General features: G+C 31.2%; 1 protein-coding gene across 3 annotated transcripts; it reads left to right on the plus strand.

Annotated features, from left to right (window-relative positions):
• Positions 1–736: 736 nt before the first annotated feature.
• Positions 737–22,181, plus strand: LOC134685616 (extracellular matrix-binding protein EbhA-like). 3 transcript variants are annotated; one of them, XM_063545524.1, is made up of 10 exons: positions 737–898; positions 11,823–11,976; positions 12,884–13,024; positions 13,601–13,836; positions 14,235–14,335; positions 15,002–15,052; positions 15,866–15,982; positions 17,033–17,153; positions 17,782–17,879; positions 18,493–22,181. In XM_063545524.1, exons 1-10 carry the CDS (start codon positions 859–861, stop codon positions 20,446–20,448), a joined length of 3,015 nt encoding a protein of 1,004 aa, XP_063401594.1. In that variant the 5' UTR covers positions 737–858; the 3' UTR covers positions 20,449–22,181. The 3 variants fall into 3 exon arrangements, with proteins under 3 accessions (XP_063401594.1, XP_063401596.1, XP_063401597.1); XM_063545526.1 differs by lacking the exon at positions 737–898 and adding an exon at positions 4,852–4,978; XM_063545527.1 differs by lacking the exon at positions 737–898 and adding an exon at positions 6,196–6,309.
• The last annotated feature ends 274 nt before the right edge of the window (positions 22,182–22,455 follow it).

Below are 22,455 nucleotides of genomic sequence, written 5' to 3' on the forward strand. Positions count from 1 at the left end.
TGGTTCGATTCCCGTTCGGGATGAAATTTCAGGAATCAATTTTCGGCTCTCCCTTGACACCATTTGCGAGTATGGTCTTGAGGAAACGATGATAGTCCATCGGAAGGGGACGATAAATGTCTGACCCGTGTTAAGAGAGAGCCATATCTCTTGCACGTTAAAGACACCCTTGTAGATTTCGAAAAAGAGTAGGCTAATGCCGCTACAAGGCAGCACTCGCACCCGCAGAGTGGAAAGGGATTAATATAAGTTGCAAAACTTGTTTCCCAATCCACTATAAACAAATATGCTTAAACAAACTTTAGTATAGAAAGTCCCTGGTTAGGTCCAGAGTCACAAATTTGAAGCATGATTTGACTCGCGGATATTTAATTTCGACACAACGGTATCCAAGCAACATGACTGTAAGAAAATGTATAGCCTGTTTTTTTTTTATTTCATTAATAACTACTTTAAGGGGCAGAGCCAGACTGTGCATTGAGGGCAACTTGTCATTGAGATATAAGGTAGAGCACTGATAAAAGCTCCCCATCCTTTGCTTTTTAACGAAAAGCGGTGTTTGGCGGGCTCGAAGAGTGCAATAACTAAGAAATCATTCAGTTCATTGAGTTAAAGCACTCCTTTAAAAGCAACCGAAGCTAGCTCTGAGTCACTAGAAGATCAACATATTGTTACGAGTTCGGAGCTGTAACACAGGTTTCATACTAGCTCTTTTATTTTAGAGACTCAAATGGTCTAGTATCTATGCAATGGCGTCTGTTTGGAATTCTAAACATTTGTTTATCATTTTAGAAAGAAAATAATGGGCTTTCACTCCAAAGATGAGACGAAAATTCCAAACGTCGATTTGTCTTTAAAATGAGATTAGTTTCCTCCGAAATGGCTGCAATCGAGAAAGGTAAATTACTGAGAAATGCGAGCACTTCACTTTTTCTGCATGACCACAGCTGATAAAAAAAGGACAGGAACAGCTATTGAGCTAATCCACCTGTAACCCATTTATTTACTATAATTTGCAAGTACCAACCCTTGATCAGTTACTTATTTATGCCTTATTCCCTTTAGTTTAGGTTTCAAAAATGTGGGTACATGAAGCCAATTTGGCCTGCATAGGCTATGCGTACCCACTACCATAGACAAATAGATATAAGTAAGTAAGTAAGTAAGTAAAACTTTATTTGGATTCGGCATATTGACAAACAATACAAACATAAGCTCTAATGAGCTTTTCACCGAATATAAAAACATATGCAATAACAAATAAAACAAGGCATGCAGCATGCAATAAATAATAAGGAGCAGCACCAAAAATTAACTCTAAGCAAATAGCATATACATGTATCTTGCAAAATACCAAAACATATATATGATGCACTAAAAATTTTAAAAATTTTCTGTTTAAAAATTTATTTTTAAATAATTTATGATTTATAAAGTAAAAAATTCAAATATTTCAAATTTTAAAAGGTAAAAAACAAAAATTTCAGTTGCAACGCAGGCTGTTAATGCAACATAAAAAGCATGAATATTGTAACACAAAGTTATCTACAGGCAGAGCAAAAACATTCTGTTCCACTCCAGGACTGTACAAGACTCTTAAAATGTGAGAAACTGTTAACAGTCCTGAAGTGGTCAGGTAAGCTATTCCATAAAGTAGCAGCAGCAAAACTAAAAGATTTTTTTCCATATGAGGTAGTTCTTACCTGTGGTACATGTACATCCAAAATATTGCTGTATCTAAAAGAATATTTAGTGTGTTTAATTTTTATTAAATTTTGTAAACATACAGGAGCCAAATTATTTAAAATTTTATAAGTCTCAAGTGCCATTGTCCTGATGCGTCTTACTTGTAGGGTTGGAACCTTTGCGTTCTCAAGAAGAGTTTCAGAGGATGATAAATAGTCGTCGTATACAAATCGTAATGCTCTCTCTTGTATTTTTTCAGGTTTTTTAGAATTTTTCTCTGTACAAAAATGCCAAGCCAAAAGGCAAAAATTAAAATTACTCAAAATAAAAGTATGAAAAATTGTAAGTTTATTTAATCTGTTTAAAAATGATCCAATTCTCTTGAGAACATTCAGCTGTTGTGATGCCTTTCTACACAAGTTACTTATATGTGCATCAAATTTTAGTTGGTAATCAATATCAATTCCAAGTAACTTTACTGTTTCTTCACATGATAAAATATTTTGCTGAATTTGTATAGATGGATTTTTTGCAAAGGTTCTTTTCCCTACAGCAATAACTTGGAATTTATCAGGATTTGCCTGCATCTTATTTTCTTTAAACCAATCAATAAGCACTTGAGACTCAGATTCTAATGTTGATATGAGATGGTCATAATCCGGACTACTAAAAGACAGAGTATTGTCGTCCGCATAATTATATAATGTACCATCTTTAACAAAATAAAAAATATCATTTATAAAGATATTAAATAAAAGGGGCCCCAAAATAGAACCTTGGGGTACCCCTTATTGGATGTCAGCCCAGCTACTCAGAACACCGTTTACTTTAATTTGCTGTTTTCTATCAGAAAGATATGATTTTAATAAAGATACTGAATGTGGAGAAACACCATATACTAGTAATTTATCTAGTAAAATTTCATGAGGTAAGCAGTCAAAAGCTTTTGATAAATCCATAAGAACTGCAGCTATATATAAGTTTTTGTCTAAAGCTTTACGTCAGTCTTCCTGTAATCCGAGCAACGTAGTCTGACATCCATGTCCTCTACGGAAAGCACATAAATAAGGGTTAAAAATGGAATCAAAGAAATTGTATAACTGTATTTCAAATATTTATCGTAAAATTTTGAAAAAATAGGAAACACACTGACTGGTCTGTAATTTGATTTAAGTAGTGGGTCACTCTTTTTATGTAAGGGTGTAACTTGGGCTTCTTTAAGTTTGTCTGGAAATATGCCTGTGTCCACAGTCAAATTTATAAGACTGGTTATCTGAGGTGCAACGACTATTTTTGCTGGAATCCCATCTGCTCCAGTTGCTTTTTTGACATTAACTTTATTTATGATTTTTTCCACTTTTTCTGATGTCACCTTTTGAAATTTAAAATTTGCATCTGTTTTCAAGTGTTATTGTTCATGTATGGCATTTATGCTATGATTGTTTAATGGATCATATATAACATCATTTCCTATCTTCTCAGCGACAGTAGCAAAAAATTTATTAAAAATATCTGATACATCTTTTGAATTATTTATAATTTTGTTTTCTTCAAATAAAATAGTCTTTTGCCCTTGGGATTTGCATTTTTTTGAAAAGAAAGGTTTGACACTATTCCAAAAATCAGCACTTTTTGATCCTCCAGAACAGCGTTCTAAAAAATATATTTTCATAGATTTCTTTTTTAACTTATTTACCAAATTTCTTTGCTGTCTGAATTTTTCCCAAGTATGATTATTTCTTTTTTTGGTGTACTGAGAAAATAGCATGTGTTTTCTGTATATGGCTTTTCTTAATTCTCCATTCATACATGGAAGAGGACTTTTTCTAGGATACCTTGACTTCAAAGGTGCATGTTTGTCTAGTGTTTTAATAAAGTTATTTTCATATGTTTGGTAGATCTCATTTACCTGTTCTGCAGTTGTTACTCCATCTACAATTTCAATTTTAATTTTAGCAATATCATTATTAAAGTTATCAATATCAAAATTAGATTAAATTAGATTAAAAGATATATTAACAATTTTTAAAATTATTAGCATTCTTATTCTAAATATATATATGAATCAACATTAGTAATAATTTGAACAAATGTTTAAAAAGTTAAATCATTACCTGACAAATAAACCTCAATTGTCATACATATCCATCTGTATCCAACTTGTAGCAATATAATAAAAAAGAAGATTAATTTGATAAAAGGTTTCCTACCAATTACAGATTTAACTAAATTCCTTTATAAATGGAGCATTTTAAAATCTTAGCTTACATTTGTATATTGACCATTTATAAATACAATTATCCATTTTAATTTTTTGCCTATTATCTTGAAAACTGTAACTGATAGATAGTTACTTCAAATAGCAAATAAGTCAGTAAGACAAGCTCTTTAAATAATTTAGGAACAATAAACAATAAAAAAATTCAGCAATACAAGATGAGGAAAAAAGATTTTCGTCATGAATTATTATTTTCTTTCCTCACTCCTGGAGAGTGTCCATTGTTCATGAAGATACACATAGACCATTGTGAGCGACACAGTCTTTTAGGCTTAAGAGTCGATAGTTTTGCTAAGTAAAGCTAGATCAAATAATTAGGATTTTACAAAAAATCTTAATGAATACTGGTAAAGTGAGCAATTTGACGGTCTCTGATTAATTTATGATTGAGAAACAGTTTAGTTTGATAGAACATGCCTGTATCTATTCATTTACAATATATGATACAAGAGGCTTATATATTAATGTGGAAAGAATACATGGATTGAAGGTTGATATTTTAACAAAAGGTTGAATTGACTTCTAACCTTTTGCTAAAATATCATGGTTCATATTGTTTGTTAAAAATGTGGAATACAAAAATGTATATATATGCATTTATTAATAAATAGCTGAAATAAAAACTTTGCATCAAAACCCTTTGCTTGTCATTTGACCCCTTAGGTGTCTAAAAAAATCATTTGAATATTGAATTTTAATTTTTTATTCAACTCTTTTGAAATTAAAATACAAAATTTAAATCACTACCAAGAAGCATGTACAATAAATGTATTCTGAAAATTCATGGTCCTTTAAAGAAGACAAAGAGTTAGGTGTTATAAATGTTTGATCAACACCTGATAGATACACATCTTTTTAATTGTCCTATTTAACTAGCTTGAACCTGCCTTTATATATAAAATATATAACTATGATGTAGAATTTTGATAGGGAACTAACTAATTTGCCAATCACGAAATGTTGGCCTACTTAAGATCGATTGATACCATATCACAGGTGATATTACTGTAAATGGTAAGTGCTTCAATACTGAATATCTTTAAATTTTTTTAAAATAATTTCATAAATCAGTGCTATTTATTATAATCTAAATGCTTTGAACGTTACATTTTTTTTTCAAATGTACTTGGACTCTGTTGGAAAAACTATTAGGAGAGAATTTATTGTTTACTTATAGTTACGTATACCTAGATTACACTTGTAATTAATAACAATAAATTTTTGTTTTCACATTAAATCTCAATATAAAATGCATCATATATCTTTAAGATACTTATTACGTTCATTTGGATATCGATATTTCTGAAATGGCAAAATGTCCATTATTATTATACAGAGTAAAAACAGTCTTCATTTTAATTTTGACGCATTGGTTTGTAAATAAAATAGAGTCAAAGAGACAACAACCTGACAAAAAACTAAAAACAACCCCAGGCCACAAATGGGTTTTCAACCCAGCAAGAAAATCTTGCACCTAGAGGCGGCTTCAGCTTGATCCTTACCCAAATTATTCCACACTCAAATTAGAGTCTTCCTTTTGAACCCTTTTTATTGACAGAATAAATATAGTTGTTAATTTCCTTGTCATTTGGTTTCTTTTGGAGAGTTGTCTCATTGGCAATCAAACTACATCTTATTTTCTATAAAGACATGTAAATGAAGTGGGTAAAAAGGAATTCTTGTTAATGACCTTATTGTTATGTATGAAACAAGGATGTATAAACACATAAAAGTCCACACACACTATGGAACACACTTTAACAGTAAATAAACTCACTAAAATGTAAAGTATCAATATATTAGAAATAAAATGTCAAACCCAAGATCTTCCTGAGATTGAAAAGATGAGCCTAAATTAAATAAAGATCTCTACAACCAACACATAAAACCTCAAAGGACAAAAAAATATCAAGATATGAATAAAGGCAGGTTTCTGTCTTATGACATGCACTTTACATGTGTCTAGTTTTAGATAGAATCTATCTTATTGAGTTGAAAGGATACATCAGATACAACATATGCATACCTGTAACATGTACTGGAGTATGTTGTTTAAAACCCATAAAGTTAAAATCATGCCATACATAAAATGAATAAAGAAGGTTTAAATGGATGCACTGTATACTGTAATATATAATGCAAACATGTCCTTGAGTTTTTTCTTTTACTATCAGGTACACTTGATCAGTCAAAGTGATTTAAGTGAAATTCAATAGTCAAGATTCAATATTACATATTCTTCTATTATAAATCGATACTATTTGCTCAATGTTCAAAAGTCAAATGATTTATAATAGTAATCTGGATTTATGACATAAAGACCAAAGACTTTTAAATCTAATAAGGTTAGTCAGTTTAAATTTTCTTAAAAATAAAATGGTAATCTTTTCAATTTGATTATCTATCTTTTCAGAACAGTGCTCATTTTAGTTCAGGTTTATTTATGTAGATTTTAAACATAAAGTTGGCCAGATAATATGTAATTTCTTTTTTCAAATTGTCAATAATAGGTCTATGTTTGCATTATTTTTTGAAGAAAAATTATGTACATGGTAAAATTTGATTTTGACAATTTGGACTTTATTTTGGCAATGATGAAGGCATGATTTATCTCATATGATAAGTTGTTGATTTTCCTATATATCATGTATATACTTACTTGATAGGTAAGTTATTCTGGTACACTTTATTCTGTCTACTTCAAAAAAGCCATGGTATATTGGTGTGAGACTTTGCATTTGTGCCAATTGGCAGTTTATTTGCGGCAGACACACTTTTTAATTTACACCAAAAATCAAAATATTTCATTTGCATCATTACACTATTTATAAGGTAAGATTTTAAATAATAGAAAGACAATTTTTATTTTTTGTTTATATTAATTACTTCTATTTGCCAGCATTACATGTTTCCTGTCAGCATCAGGGGGAGGTTAAAGAAGAATATTTAGAAGGATAAGTTCCTAAGATTTTTATAAGGTTAAAATCCAATATCTACAGATTGTGCTTGCAACATCAATGACAGTACGGTGTGTGTCCCATGTTTCTATTCTTCAATAATCAATACACAGAAACACTGGAAAATCTGTTAATATGGGTTGTCTTTACAAAAAAGGACTAATTTCACCTGTTTGTCACTAATTGAACTACATGTATGTCAATCTTGTTGTCTCGAAAAGTTGATGTTGCACAATTTTATACTCAAGTGCCTTTACTTAGATTAAGTATTGCTTATTTATAATAAATGTCTATGGTCCTTGACCTTATTTTCATGATTCCACGACTGCTTGAAAAAAAAACACATTTTTTTGTCATGAATTCTCACTTATTATCAGTATAAAGATAACTATATTTGGTATTTGGTAGCTAGTATTTGGGTATCTTGCAATGTCTACATGTCAGACAGGGTTGACCTGACCTTGACTATATTTTATGGATCAGTGATCAAGGTTATGGTTAAAGTTACATTATTATGTCTGTTTCTCAGTAACTATAAACATTTACCGGTATTCAACTATATGTTGTGTATGGCATGATTGTAAGGGGTCATCTGACCTTGACTTCATTTTCATGGTTCAGTGATCAATGTTAAGATTTTGTGTATCGTTCAGTTTTTCAAGTACTTCAAGCAATAGGTCAACTATATTTGGTGTATGGAATCTATTGTAAAGTGTTTATGTCAGTCTAGCAGCGTCATTTAGCCTTGACCTAATTTTCATGGTTCATTGGTAAATGTTAAATTTGTGTTTTGGTATGTTTTTCAAGTACTAAAAGCAGTAGGTCAGGTATGCATGATTTGTGGAATAAATCTAAAGTGTACATGTCTGTTAGGCAGGTATTTACTAACCTTTTGCCCTTATTTTCATGGTACATTGGTCAAGGTTAAAGTTACATGTTTTAATGGGTCCGTTTCTCAGATACTAAAAGCAGTAGCTCAACTACATGTGGTGTATATATGGAATGATTGTAAAGGGTACATGTCTATCTGACATTGACCTCATTTTCATGGTTCATTGGTCAATGTTGAGTTTTTGTGTCTTGTTCTGTTTTTCAAATACTCTTTAGCATTTGGTGTATGGAATAATTGTAAGGTGTACATGTGTGTATGGAATAACTGTAAGATGTACATGTTTGTATGGAATAATTGTAAGGTGTACATGTGTGTATGGAATAATTGTAAGGTGTACATGTGTGTATGGAATAACTGTAAGGTGTACATGTGTGTATGGGATAATTGTAAGGTGTACATGTGTGTATGGAATAATTGTATGGTGTACATGTGTGTATGGAATAATTGTAAGGTGTACATGTGTGTATGGAATAATTGTAAGGTGTACATGTGTGTATGGAATAATTGTAAGGTGTACATGTGTGTATGGAATAATTGTAAGGTGTACATGTTTGTTTGACTTCCTTGGATCTTTAAAAATGTAAAGTTTATGTGATACTTGTAGTAAAACCTTTATCTTTAAGACTGTAAAGTTTATGTGATACATGTAGTAAAACCTTTATCTTTAAGCCTTTCAACCTGAAATCAATGGATAGTACCGGTAAGACAAGTGAGACATCTCAGCATGTGCACTCATACCCGTAGGTACCCCCCCTTGAAAACAAATAAGCACTGTTAAAGTCAATGTTCTGTTTGAATTGTGACTGTTAAAGTCGAGTTTGTGAGTCCAACTACTCCCCCCCCCCCTTGGAAATTCCTGGCTACGGGCCTGGCACTCATGTTTTACTTCAGATGTTTTAAATTCAATTGATATAAATATACTGACAGACAGGTACTACTTTACTTTGTAAAATACTAAAAAGGATTCACTCAATTCATGTATGTTTGTTTGTTAAAACAATTTGCATCATCATCGCTATTCATTTATTCAGTTATAATTGGATTTTCTATCATCTCCAGGGAATAGAACAAAGTTTGCAACTTCCGTCTTTATTAAATATGAAAATATCTGAATGGAAATATTCAGTAGCTAATGGCTTATTTCCATGTATCTCTATTGTTAACAATTGCTTTGCTGTGGGTACGGACAAAATCAATATTTGGATCTAATCAAACTTTAATTGAAAATCTTATGTTTCCTTTCAACTAGGGGTAAAAATTACACTTTTAGTTGTTCACACTTTTGGAAACTTAACATTACTAGCATGATGTGAATATATTTTGTTTGCTTTAAAACTTTGATTTTTGCCACTATATTTTGTTAAATTCGGATAATAATTATGTTCCCACCAATAAAAGGTAAATACATGTTCATATCCATATTTTATATTATTTGGTTAAAATTTAAAAAAACTGACACTGTTATTGCTGTTCTATATTTATATATATTACCATAGTGTGAAATTTGATTTCAACAACAAGTTTACAAATTCAGTCCTCTCTGTAGGCTTAGTAACCTTGAGTTGAATGGTGCTTATGCTAAGCAAGAAACAAAGTTAAAAGTACAACTAGTTTATTTGAATATTTGACACCATTCAAACTAGGTTAAGGAGATAAGGTAAGTCTGTACTGACATCTTTTGCCAATTAAGACTTAGACGATGATAAAATATGGAATGCAACCATTGCCATGGGTTAAAAAAAAATCTTCTTTTTTTTTCATGATATACAGAATGATGACCATCATGATTTAAAATGACATATTTGTCATTTGACAAGGATGATTTGCATGAGAGAGAAAGTGGACATCCCTTACTTCCGACATGAAAAAAGGAAACAGCATTTATTACCAAATCACACATCATTTTCCTTTATTTTACAAGTAAACTAATTCCCCCACCTATCTATTACTTTTAATTTTTTTTGTAATTTTTATTCTGCCTTGAACTATAAGTACACAATGTACATGTTGCACCATGTTCTCACAACTCCTTGTATAGGATTTATCTTATCAACATGATGTATTAGATTCTTATATGCAGAAGATTTGGTTCATTCAGGTAAAGTTCTACCTGGTATTTTTTTTATGTTTGCCCCATAAAACTTATTATGTAAATGCATTTTACATGAAATATTCATTTATATTTATTCATATTAGGTTTTTATGTTTGAATATTTCAGCCTTATGAAAAATCGATAAATTATTTGATATAAATGATTTTCTGATTTTCATAATTGAAATCTAATTTGCTATCATTTTTAGCTCACCTGGCCCGAAGGGCCAAGTGAGCTTTTCCCATCACTTGGCGTCCGTCGTCGTCGTCCTGCGTCTGGCGTCCGTCGTCGTTAGCTTTTACAAAGATCTTCTCCTCTGAAACTACTGGGCCAAATTTAACCAAACTTGGCCACAATCATTATTGGGGTATCTAGTTTAAAAAATGTGTGGCGTGACCCGGTCAACCAATCAAGATGGCCGCCACGGTTAAAAATAGACCATAGGGGTAAAATGCCGTTTTTGGCTTATAACTCAAAAACCAAAGCATTTAGAGCAAATCTGACATAGGTATAAATGTTGATCAGGTCAAGATTTATCTGCCCTGAAATTTTCAGACGAATCGGACAACCCTTTGTTGGGTTGCTGCCCCTGAATTGGTAATTTTAAGGAAATTTTGCTGATTTTTGTTATTATCTTGAATATTATTATAGATAGAGATAAACTGTAAACAGCAATTATGTTCAGCAAAGTAAGATTAACAAATAAGTCAACATGACCGGAATGGTCAGTTGACCCTTTTAGGAGTTATTGCCCTTTATAGTCAATTTTTTACCATTTTTCGTAAATCTTAGTTATCTTTTACAAAAATCTTCTTCTCTGAAACTTTCGGGCCAAATTAATCCAAACTTGGCAACAATCATTTTTGGGGTATCTAGTTTTAAAAATGTGTGGCGTGACCCAGTCAACCAACCAAGATGGCCGCAACAGCAAAAATAGAACATAGGGGTAAAATACAGTTTTTGGCTTATAACTAAAAAACCAAAGCATTTAGAGCAAATCTGACGAGGGGTATAATTGTTTATCAGGTCAAGATCTATCTGCCCTGAAATTTTCAGATGAATTGGACAACCCTTTGTTTGGTTGCTGCCCCTGAATTGGTAATTTTAAGGAAATTTTGCTGTTTTTGGTTATTATCTTGAATATTATTATAGATAGAGATAAACTGTAAACAGCATTAATGTTCAGCAAAGTAGGATTGACAAATAAGTCAACATGACCAAAATGGTCAATTGACCCCCTTAGGAGTTATTGTCCTTTATAGTCAATTTTTAACACTTTTCATAAAATTTGTAAATTTTTATTAACATTTTCCACTGAAACTTCTGGGCAAAGTTCATTATAGATAGAGATAATTGTAAGCAGCAAGACTGTTTATTACAGTAAGATTTACAAACACATCACCATCACCTAAACACAATTTTGTCATGAATCCATCTGCTTCCTTTGTTTAATATTCACATAAACCAAGGTGAGCGACACAGGCTCTTTAGAGCCTCTAGTTATTACCTTCATTACCCTTCACACGCTTAGTAACAGATGAACAAAAACATGAACTATCTTTAATTTGAATTGATTATTTGTTGTTTGTCCAGTGGCAAAATATTTAATGCATTGAAAGGGGACATGATAGAAAGGAAAAGAGAAAAAATAAGAGGGAAAAGGAGGACGAAGGAAATAATGCAACCAGATTTCATGACCTGTAGATAGTGTGCACGGAACACAATCCATTTAAATGGTTTATATCTTTTTGCATTAAAAATATCATAGGCTTAAAAGTGAAGGAATATAAGTGTTTTTAAATAAAATATCTTGAACTGTCTTATCCGATGGAAACAACATACACTTTTGGCTGTAAAAAAACTGGTTAAAATTAAATAACAAATATTTATGTAAAATTGGATTCTTTTTCTTTCAGTGGGACGGCCACCATCAGCTCATGCATTGAAAGGGTTGAAGGCTCAGAGTAGAGGTGTACATGCTAACAGTACCCCAGTTTACAAGACACAGTCAGAAACCTCTATCTTACCAAAGCCACCAAATGTACTGGAGAGGGGAATTAATAGGGCAAGGTTTGTACAGAAATTTATTCATGTTTTAACAAAAATACCAACCTGGTTACCGTGAAATAAAGTTTCAATTATGAAAGAATGTACCAAGCTACTGTTTTTGACTTTACCAAAATGAAATACTCATGTGTAAAAGCCATGATGGATAGGTAGTTGGACTATAGTCAGTTTAAAGATACAAATCTTTTCTGGTGTAATTATGTTATTGGGTTGCTGCCATGGGTTATGAGTTTGCTCATTGTGAAAGGCTGTGTGATGACCAATAGTAGCTTACTTTCTTCCACTTTTAATGGTTTCTGGTAGATATTTGTCTGATTGCATTGGCAATTATGCCACATCTTCCCATTCTTCTATAAAGATGAGATATTGTGAATAAGAACTTTCACAAGTTAAAGTTTTTGTTAAAGGTTGTTAACCATGATGTTGAAGTCACATTAACTTGAAATTTATTCAAATGATTATTTTGAAGTGAACTTTTAAAATTAAATCCCAACTTACCAAGTTGACCCCAATCCTATGTTCACTAAACATAGCCATATAATAGTGCCAACAGCCATGTCTTTCCATGGAAACATATTATTGTAGTGTTTGAATTATAAATGTATTTATTATTGTCCTCTAACTGTGAAAAGGTTTCAAGTTTTAACAAATAATATGATGATAAGAACACATCAAATATATATGTCTTAAAAAATGCGAGGGAAGAACAAAAAATTTGCGAAAGCAAATTTACAGGTCTAACATTGTTCGGTTGATGTTTAGACGAGTTGTCTTAATAAATGTATATACATGTATTTATATACTCCATTAAAACAATATAATTTCTCATGCTTTAGTCAGATGGATACATTTAAAATTTGACTGAAGAATGTAGATACCATTGTATTAAAAGATGTTGTTATTTTTTTAGAAGGCTATCCACCAGTGCAGGGATGAAGCCAGTTAAAACCCTAGATGACGTCTCTGATTTACTGACAAGTGAGGTGGTAAAAAATGTGGTTGTTGTGGCAGGGGCCGGAATTAGTACCCCTAGTGGCATTCCAGATTTTAGGTAAATTGTCACCTGATAATTTAATGTCCTTTTTATACTTGTACATTTGCTAATAAAGATTCTTATGAAAATCCTGCTTCAATGCTACAATTATGAACAGGACCTGATAATAGAAAAAATTTAGGCAATGATGTAATGTAACAAATCAGCAATGTCACAGGACTTCATTCATACAACCAAGCAACTATCTCAATGATTGTACACGTATAAATAGTTTTAATGACAATTTCATTTTATTTCATATTCTCAACTCAAAACATTGGTAAAAAGAAAATGCTGATAAAAGGGATAATATTTATTTTTTTATACTAATTTCTTCAGCTTGAATATCAACTGCACTAGTGGACTGGTTTTATATTCTTACTGATAAAGTCATTATAAAAAGACTTATACCATGATACATGTGGTAGCACCATATTTGCTTAACAAACTCAGAATACTTGCATGGATAGTCTCAAATAGTGTTCATTTGTTAGAAATAAAGCTGAAAGGCTTTGTATGGGCCATACTTTTGTATAGTTTTCCCCACTATATTTTTAAGAATTTGAAATGTTATATTATGTTATATTTTCATAGGACACCAGGGACAGGATTGTACGACAACCTCGCTCAGTATCGTATCCCTTACCCAGAGGCTATATTTGACATAGATTATTTCCACCATAACCCAAAACCATTCTTCACCCTGGCTAAAGAACTCTACCCATCAGGGAAATACAGACCAAACTACATACACTACTTCCTGAGGATGTTGTATGACAAGGGCAAATTACTCCGCATGTACACGCAGAATATCGATGGTTTAGAGAGATGTAGGTCTTAAGGATATTTATTTATAAAGAAAATATGTAAGAGTATATATCAATGAAACAACAACAAAAATATTTTGTTTTAACTGTGACTGAAACCCTTTTGTATTACAGCAAATTGCTGCTCAGATACAATCTAAAATTGATTTGATATTTAGAACATGTATTTAATTATTGCAAAGTGTCTCATTAGCCAAACAACTGCTTTCTTTTGTATGATGCTGGTGAATGAGTGTATGGCAAAGAATATGTTTGTTACACAAGAATAAAATGAACAAAAAATAAATTAATAGATTATATTATTATTATTTTTTCTTAAAATGTTAGATTGAAGAAAAACTATTGAAAAAGATTCATCCATTTATACATGAGCTTAACATGTTTTCATGATATTTTTGCAGTGGCAGGATTACCACCAGAGAAGTTAGTAGAGGCTCATGGGACATTTTCCTGGGCTACATGTACAATATGTGGTAGTAAGAAAGAAGGTTCAGAAGTCAAGGTTTGTTTATACATATTATTTTCATGAAACTTTTATACTAGCGAATGCATATTTATTAGTTAAGGGAATCTCAAACTTGAAGTGACAAGAAGTTAATGTTATCTGTATTAAGCCTGTGCAGTATAAATTCCCCTTAGCTTGAAAGCCATCTACACTACAATACTACATGATTGATTTTGATGCACCACAACCACAACATGGCATCAAACATTTTATGTAAAATTCCCTTTGTGCAAAATATCTTTTCCAGATTATTATGAAGAACAATTTTTATTATAGTAAATTTGTTGTGACAAAAATGTAGAAAACAGACACTTTAATTAACAAAAAAGTTAAAACATAAATGAACCACGATACACCCTAATTAAAATTCTTTAAAATATTGAATCTCAAGTGTTTAAGAAAGAGAAATTTGGATACCATTCAGAAGGTAGATTAATGTTTATAGTTCATAAAATATTGCTAAGACCACTCATTCATTGAGACATGTAGAACAAAAACTCTCTATGTCATTTGAACATTTACTCAGGAAATAAAATGATTACTGGTATTGATACATCAGGGGCAACAACTGCTCAATAATTGACTGAAGGGAGTAAATTAATGAGAAATCAAATGTATGATTTTGTACAATAAAAAGATTTATTTTTATATCTTTATTTTTAGGAAAGCATTTTCAAAGACAGATTACCTAAATGTGGCAAAAGAGGCTGTCCTGTAAGTAGATCATATAGTGTCTGTTCAATATCCATAATTCCTTCAGTAGTTTTCTGGGTTTTTTTCAGAGTGTTATATATTTGTCCTTTTAAAGAATCTGGTGTTCATGACAGATCTTTGGTAATCTTTGTTCAACAACACCACTTCAGTTGGTTTAGAGCTAGACACTTGTCTAGTGTTAAAGACTGTCTGTGGCACTCCAGATGCTTTCAGATTTAGGTGTTGTCTGTTGACATCTTTCCCAAATTTGCTTTTTATATCCATACTTGTAAGATTTATATGCATTCAAAATATATGAGCAAATGTATATTAAGGAGATTTTTGTCTTGCCTGCAATGTCAATAAATATAAAGTTTTTCTGCTTAAGTCAGTTTGATATACTGTGGATTCATTAATATTCGTTGGATACCAATTTTCGTGGATTTCGTGGGAACAGGGGTACCACGAATTTAGATGTTCAAAGAAATATAAATTTTCCAAAGGAATGCATACAAACTTTTCCAAAACAACGAATTTAAATATCCTCGAATATGTGAGTTTTTCGCAATCCACGAAAATTGGTACCCACGAAAATAAATGAATCCACAGTATAATGTGTGATAGATCAATGATATTTTCTAAAAAAAAAAAAATATTTGTTATAATAAAAAAAATCTTAAATAACTTGCTGATTCATCTACATATTATATTAGAATTCTGTATATCTAAAAAGTAACATTTGAATTTTTCGATATTTAATAGGCTCTTCAATGAGGCAGATCAATAATAACAATCCCTTTATTGTTTATTATCATAATTTATATTTAATTGCAGGGTATTGTAAAACCTGATATTGTGTTCTTTGGAGAAGACTTACCACAGAGATTTTATTTGTACCTCAGAGACATGTTACAAACTGATCTAGTCATTGTTATGGGAACCTCATTAGAGGTAAGTCAGTAATCATTCTAATTCAATATAGTTTGTAACAATCATTTTGATTGGATAATGACGCAAACTTTCATGGCATCAATTCACAGTTGATGCTATGAAATGTATGTGCCAGCTCAAACAGTGTATGACAGATTTTAAATGTATGGTTTGATGTTGTTTTCTGTCAGTTTCATTAGAAGGGAGATAGAAATATTGTATTTTTAACTCCTAAGCCATAAAATGGTGATTTGTTGGTCACAAATACCTGCTAATGCGTTACCAGTAAACTTAATTTGCGACCATTAAATCACCTGTTGATCAGAGCTGAAAATATGACACCATTATCTCCTAAATCATGTTATTTCATTTTATTATTTAAAAATGTTTTTCTGTTACAAATAATGATGTATTGTTCTATGTGTACATGTTATGCTGCCCATCAAGGGCCCTTGATTGGAATAATAAAATATTCTTATTCTTATTGTTATGAAAAAGAAAAAAATATAATAAATAATAAACCATCCAAGCAAAACATACATTCTAGGGAATAAGTCAGTGCATGTGAAAAAGTACAAATAATAATTCCTTTGCAAATGATAAAATGAGACTCAACTATACATTTTTAACATTGCATCCACTAAAATGGATAGTAGTTACGATTTCCATTAAAAATTATTCTTTTATCTTAATGCAGGGTTTTGTACAAAAAGTTTAAAAAAGAAGTATAAATAAACCCATCACTGTTTACTTCCCATGTAGCATTTAGAAGCATTTTACCGTTTTATACCTGAATTAAATTTTTGTCTACCAGACAATAATTTGATGTAAAACCAACCTTTATTCATTTGACCTATGTTGAACTTAACTTGGCAGTCTTAAATGTACACTCCCACGTTGTCCCTCAAAGAGAAAATGTTGAAAAATAGAGTGTTAAAAGATCTTAAAATAGAATGATAAAATAAATTTTAAAAAAAACACATTTGAGCTTTTTCATAAATTTGCATTGAAATTACAATATTTTTGTGTACAATGTTCTAAATCTGTTTAAATATGTTACTGTTATTTTAGGTGCAGCCATTTGCAGGTATTATAGATACTGTGAAGTATGGTGTACCACGTGTGTTATTTAACTGGAATGCTGTTGGTCCATTTAAAAATGGTAAACGGTCTCAGGATGTTGTAGCATCAGGTAAATATTTCGTAGGACATCGTGCTATATTTTTCAAGAAACTTTGAACTTTTACTTTAAGATTTATGCTTTTGTGAAAATAAGATTAGATTAGATTTAAACAAGTAGTTTAAGCTGAGGATCAATTACATCACAACGAGAATAGAGAATGAAAACTGGAATGTGTCAAAGAGACAACACCCAAACCAAAAAGTAGAAAACATTATTTGGCTTTAAATAGGTTTTCAACACGGTGAAAAAATTCCACCTCCAGAGGCAGGCTCCAGCTAGCCTTTAAACAATAATGTATAATAGTTGAGGGAAATGGATGCTACACTTAACTCTGAACTTTACGAATGAAACAAAACATAATAAACACACAGAACTAACAAAAGCTAGACATACCTGACTACGGAAAGGTGCAATAATGGTGCAAGTTATTGCTTTGTTAACACAAAATACATTATAAAAATGCTACACTTCTGTATTTTAATGAAAATACTTTGATTTTGGTCAATTCTCCAATGTTTTTTGTAACTTGCTAATATAAAGTGCATGCAAGAACAACTAAATAATTTACCATTCGTTTGCCTTTATGAGGGACAACATAATGAGATTTTTATGGTAAGGTTATTTTGTTGAATTTTAGGTGATTTAATTGGTAGTGTACAGAAGTTTGCTGGAATTACAGGATGGAAGTCTGAAATTGAACAACTAATTATACAGAACGAAGGGTCACTTCTTATAGTAGGTTTACATATAAAATTGTCAAATGTTTGCCTTTTTTATAAGTTAAGGTAATGTGGTATGATTTTCAATGAGACAACTATCTACCAAAGTACAAATAAAGTGGATGTTAGCGATTATAGGGAACGTACAGTCTTCAACAATGAGAAAAAAACATACCCTATAGTCTGCTTTGAAAAAGGCCCCTACAATTAAGAAAACTAACAGCCTAATTTATAACAAAACAATTTATAAAAAAAATATGACAGATATAAACCAACTACAACAAATGAAATACATTGGTCCTGACTTGAGAGAGGCAGATATTTGCTATGCACTTGGTACAGAGTAAAATGCTGTAAGTATGAGGGTTTTTGGTCACTATTTCGGGTCAAACTTTTCTTATAGTCAAACCTGCTTAAGATAAGTCCACCTGTATTAAGCAAATACCTGTTTTAAAAGACCGCTCATTTTAAATCCGTTTGTAGTATATTTCATATAAATTGAACCTGTATTAAAAGACCACCTGTTTTAAGAGACCATTTTTTTTACTCTCCCTTAGTGGTCTTTAAAAACTTTTAAAACAGTTTTGACTGTACTTTCATAAAACACATATATTTTTTTTATATTTCAGTGTTCTCCTGAATATGCTAAAAGAGCAGCTAACAGACCAAAACAAAAAGCTACAACACAACCTATTACAAATGCTTTTTGGCGGAGGCGTATGGAGAGTTCTTCTGACGAATCTTCTGATTCAGAGACAGAATCATCATCTGAGAGTAGTTCTGATGAAGATAAACGATATAAGAGTGAATCCTTCAGAAGACGAGGAGTCAGAAGTACTGGATCAATGAAAAACAACATGGGAACTGCAACAATTAAAAATGGACCTAATCGTCTTCTAAATGATATTAAGAAAAATGGCCCAAATAATAATGGACAAAAAAGGGATTTTTCAACAAGGATTCCTAATACAAGATCACCAGCACCAGTGAAGTTAGACAAGTATCTGTCAGGGAGAAATAGTGCAATGACAACACGGCCTCCTAATGGTAAAATTGGTAGTGCAAAAATTACACAAGTCAAACCAGTGTCGACTGCTGAGAAAATAAAAACATCTCCAGAAAAGTTGGCACCATTACCTATCAAAACGATCAAAAATATGGAGAAAAATGTTCCGTCAGGTAGACCAAAACTATTGGAGAAAATATCTTCAATAAATAGTGAGAACAAATCTGCAAGTAAGAAAGTTAATGACACCTCTAATTCTGTGGTGAAAGAAAAGTCTATAGAAACAGCGGTTAATTTAACTGACAACATAGTGCCCTCTTTAGATCGAACTGTATCTGAACAGGAAAGCAAAACTACTGATGTGATTAAAGAGTCAACCACCAATGAAAAACCTCATTCTGGTAATAGTGATGTTATAAGTATTCAAGTACAAAATGATGTTCAAAGTGTCAAGGATGGTATTAAACAATTAACATTATCAGATTACAGTAATATACATTTAAATAATTCAGTAGTTGAAAATGTGGTCAAAGATGTGGTCAACTCATGTTCTGTAAATAAAAAGACATTGCCATCTGATATACTTCTAACCACAAGAAGTGAACCTGCTGGTTTTACAAGTTCCAAAAAAATAGACTCCATTATCTCTGATGAGAGTAAAAGCAGAGCTGATAAAATTAAAACAATAAAATCTGCTCTTGGTACAGGGTTCCAAAAATTGATTTCAACAACAAGTGCTAAGGAGGACAGTAAGAGAGGAAACGTTAAAAAAACAGAGAGGTTCAAAAGATCAAAATCAGAAAAGAATATGCGCAAAAAAGACAAGACTGAAAAGAAACGTTCAGCATCTGCAAAGGCCAAAGTCAATCTGAAATTGATACATAATAGATATGCTAAAAATTCCACATCTGAATCCCCCCAGGAAACCATTGGTGAGGATGAGAGTGAAGTACCTCCTAATTCTACAAGGTCTCTTTTGAATGACCAGTCTTACATTAGTTTAATCGGAACACTTGAACGTGAAAAGCCACTTGATTTGAATCAGAATGCCAATGCTGTGAGTGATATTCTAAAAGAGAAGGAAACAGATTCACCCCAGAATCAAGATTGTACCTGTACAGAAAGTGCCCAGGTTGACACTGTTGTTCAACAAGTAGAGAACTTAACACTGAAACAAACACTGCCAGATGAAAGTCAGATGTGTTCAGATTCAGAAAAAAGATTTGAAATTCGTAAAAAACGGTTATTTAAAAAACCACCTAAGCATAAAAAGAAATTTGATGATACCACTAAAGACTTGATAAATACATTAAATCCTGTACCTTATGGCTATGCTTCCCCTCGTTATAAGAGGTTAACCAATAGGTCAATGGCACCTCCCAATGTATGTAGTGGATATGAACTTCCAACAGAATATGTCAGCCCAGAACTTTTACAAAAACTTGGTTCTGGAAAACATGTCAAGTTAGCATATAGACATAGTTTGAACTCTTCATCGCCTGTAGGGTCAAGGGTCATAGTTAGAGAAGATTCAAGTAACACTGAAATTGTTGAAAAAGCTGTTGATATATGTCAGTAGCACTGTAGTGTCGTATTTAATTTGTTTAATATTTATTATGGAGGAAATCTATTCATTGGTTGTCTATTTTTTGTAGCAGGGAATAAAGTATTAACTGAAATCATTGTGATACAAATGTATTTGTGCAATCAGATTTGACTAACGGTAGTATAAAACAACTTCATTATGTCTTGATACATGTACTACATAAACATGATATTTTCTGAATGCGAGATAGTTTTATAAAACTTTTTTATGAGGTCTCATTATCAACTGAAATGTCTGAAAAGTTATCCCTTTCTGTAATGTTGTACTAAGAAATGACCTATATATGCTTAAATTTTTATTGATACTACTGTCTCTTTCAATAAATCAGATGATTCAAAATGTGGAAAATCTATGTAATGATGAAAAGGCAAAATACTGATGAATTTAGAATGAATTTAATCTATTTGTACTATTTCTTTGGTTTTTAATGCAATCCATGCAATTGTAATAAATTTCTAGTTTAAATATTCCTCAAATAAGATCTGCGATAATAGTTATCAAAGGTATCAGGATTATAATTTAGTACGCCAGACGCGCGTTTCATCTACATAAGACTCATCAGTGACGCTCATATCAAAATATGTGTAAACAGGTAAAGCCAAACAAGTACAAAGTTGAAGAGCATTGAGGATCCAAAATTCCAAAAAGTTGTGCTAAATACGGCTTAGGTAATCTATTCCTGGGATAGGAAAATCCTTAGTTTTTCAAAAAAAATCAAATTTTTGTAAACAGGAAATTTATAAAAATTACCACATTATTGATATTCATGTCAACACCGAATACTGGGCTGGTGATACCCTTGGGTACAAAACGCTTTTAAAATCCTTAAATGTGACAAAATTTATGATTTAATGGATGTTGTTCAATGTCAAGATACTAAGATCATGTATGAATAACATGGAGAAACTACAATTTAGGCTAATTAATTGTCTCTAAAACATAGATATTTAAATGTCTACAATCTATGTATTCAATTACCCCAGTATTGCCTTTTTCTTTTGATAAACATAGTACTATACAGTTCATTTGACTTCCACATACATGTGCTTGGAAATAATTTACAACACAGTCCCTGCTCAATTTCTCATTCAAACTTTCATTTACATTTATGAATATTATGGACAAAATAATCTTCAAAATATACCTTCGTCATTTTGAACAGTAACAACATTTTAATTAGGTTATGTTAAATAATTGCACTTGTAGTAAAATTCATTGTTAAAAATTCCCGGTACTAATCAAGTTATTTTTAGAAATCAAACTTTTACATTTTTTATATAAGGATTACCTCATTTTAGATGTATATTATATTAATTTATTTGGTGCTGGATCATTTTTGTTTAACATTGTACATCTTCCTAATAAGATCAACCAATCAGAAAATAGAGTACAAGGAATGTACCAAATAATAAATTTTAACCAATGAATAACATTGTCACAAAGTATTGATTTGCATTTCCAATAACTTGGTTTGGTTAACAATATGGCCAGTTAAAATTAGATTTTCTTTGTATTTGTTGGAACTGAACAAACTGGCTTTAATATGTGAAATTGTTGTAACGACATCAAAAGTGCAGGAAGTTTAGTTGGTATTCTTTCAAGAACTGATGTGTCAATAGAAATTTAAATTCTAATTGATTATTAAAGTTGTCAACTTTACAAATTAGAAATTTAATAAAATTATTAACCACAACAACAAAATCTTACATAAATTTGCCTAAATTTTTTTTTTTTAATTTTAATGATAAGTTTCCAGAAAACTAAACATAGTTTGAATGAAATTGAATTACACATGTTCAGCATTACATTTTACTAACTTTAAGAGCAGAGAAATGTAATCATGTTTAATATGTAACTGTTTATAAACTGCATGTTATATTGAGATTTATTTTTCTGGTTCAAGGGAGATAACCCAATGTTCCATTTGCCTTACAAATCATGTACACGTAAATGTATGCATGATATGTACACTACATAAGA

This window comes from Mytilus trossulus, chromosome 9 (genome assembly GCF_036588685.1).
Source record: "Mytilus trossulus isolate FHL-02 chromosome 9, PNRI_Mtr1.1.1.hap1, whole genome shotgun sequence".
In the NCBI taxonomy this organism is placed as follows: domain Eukaryota; kingdom Metazoa; phylum Mollusca; class Bivalvia; order Mytilida; family Mytilidae; genus Mytilus; species Mytilus trossulus.

Coding starts and splice junctions, on each gene's coding strand:
- LOC134685616 (XM_063545524.1), top strand. CDS start 859: ATGAGATTAGTTTCCTCCGAAATGGCTGCAATCGAGAAAG. Junction 13,837..14,234: donor TATCGATGGTTTAGAGAGAT/GTAGGTCTTAAG, acceptor ATATTTTTGCAG/TGGCAGGATTACCACCAGAG. Junction 15,053..15,865: donor GTGGCAAAAGAGGCTGTCCT/GTAAGTAGATCA, acceptor ATTTAATTGCAG/GGTATTGTAAAACCTGATAT.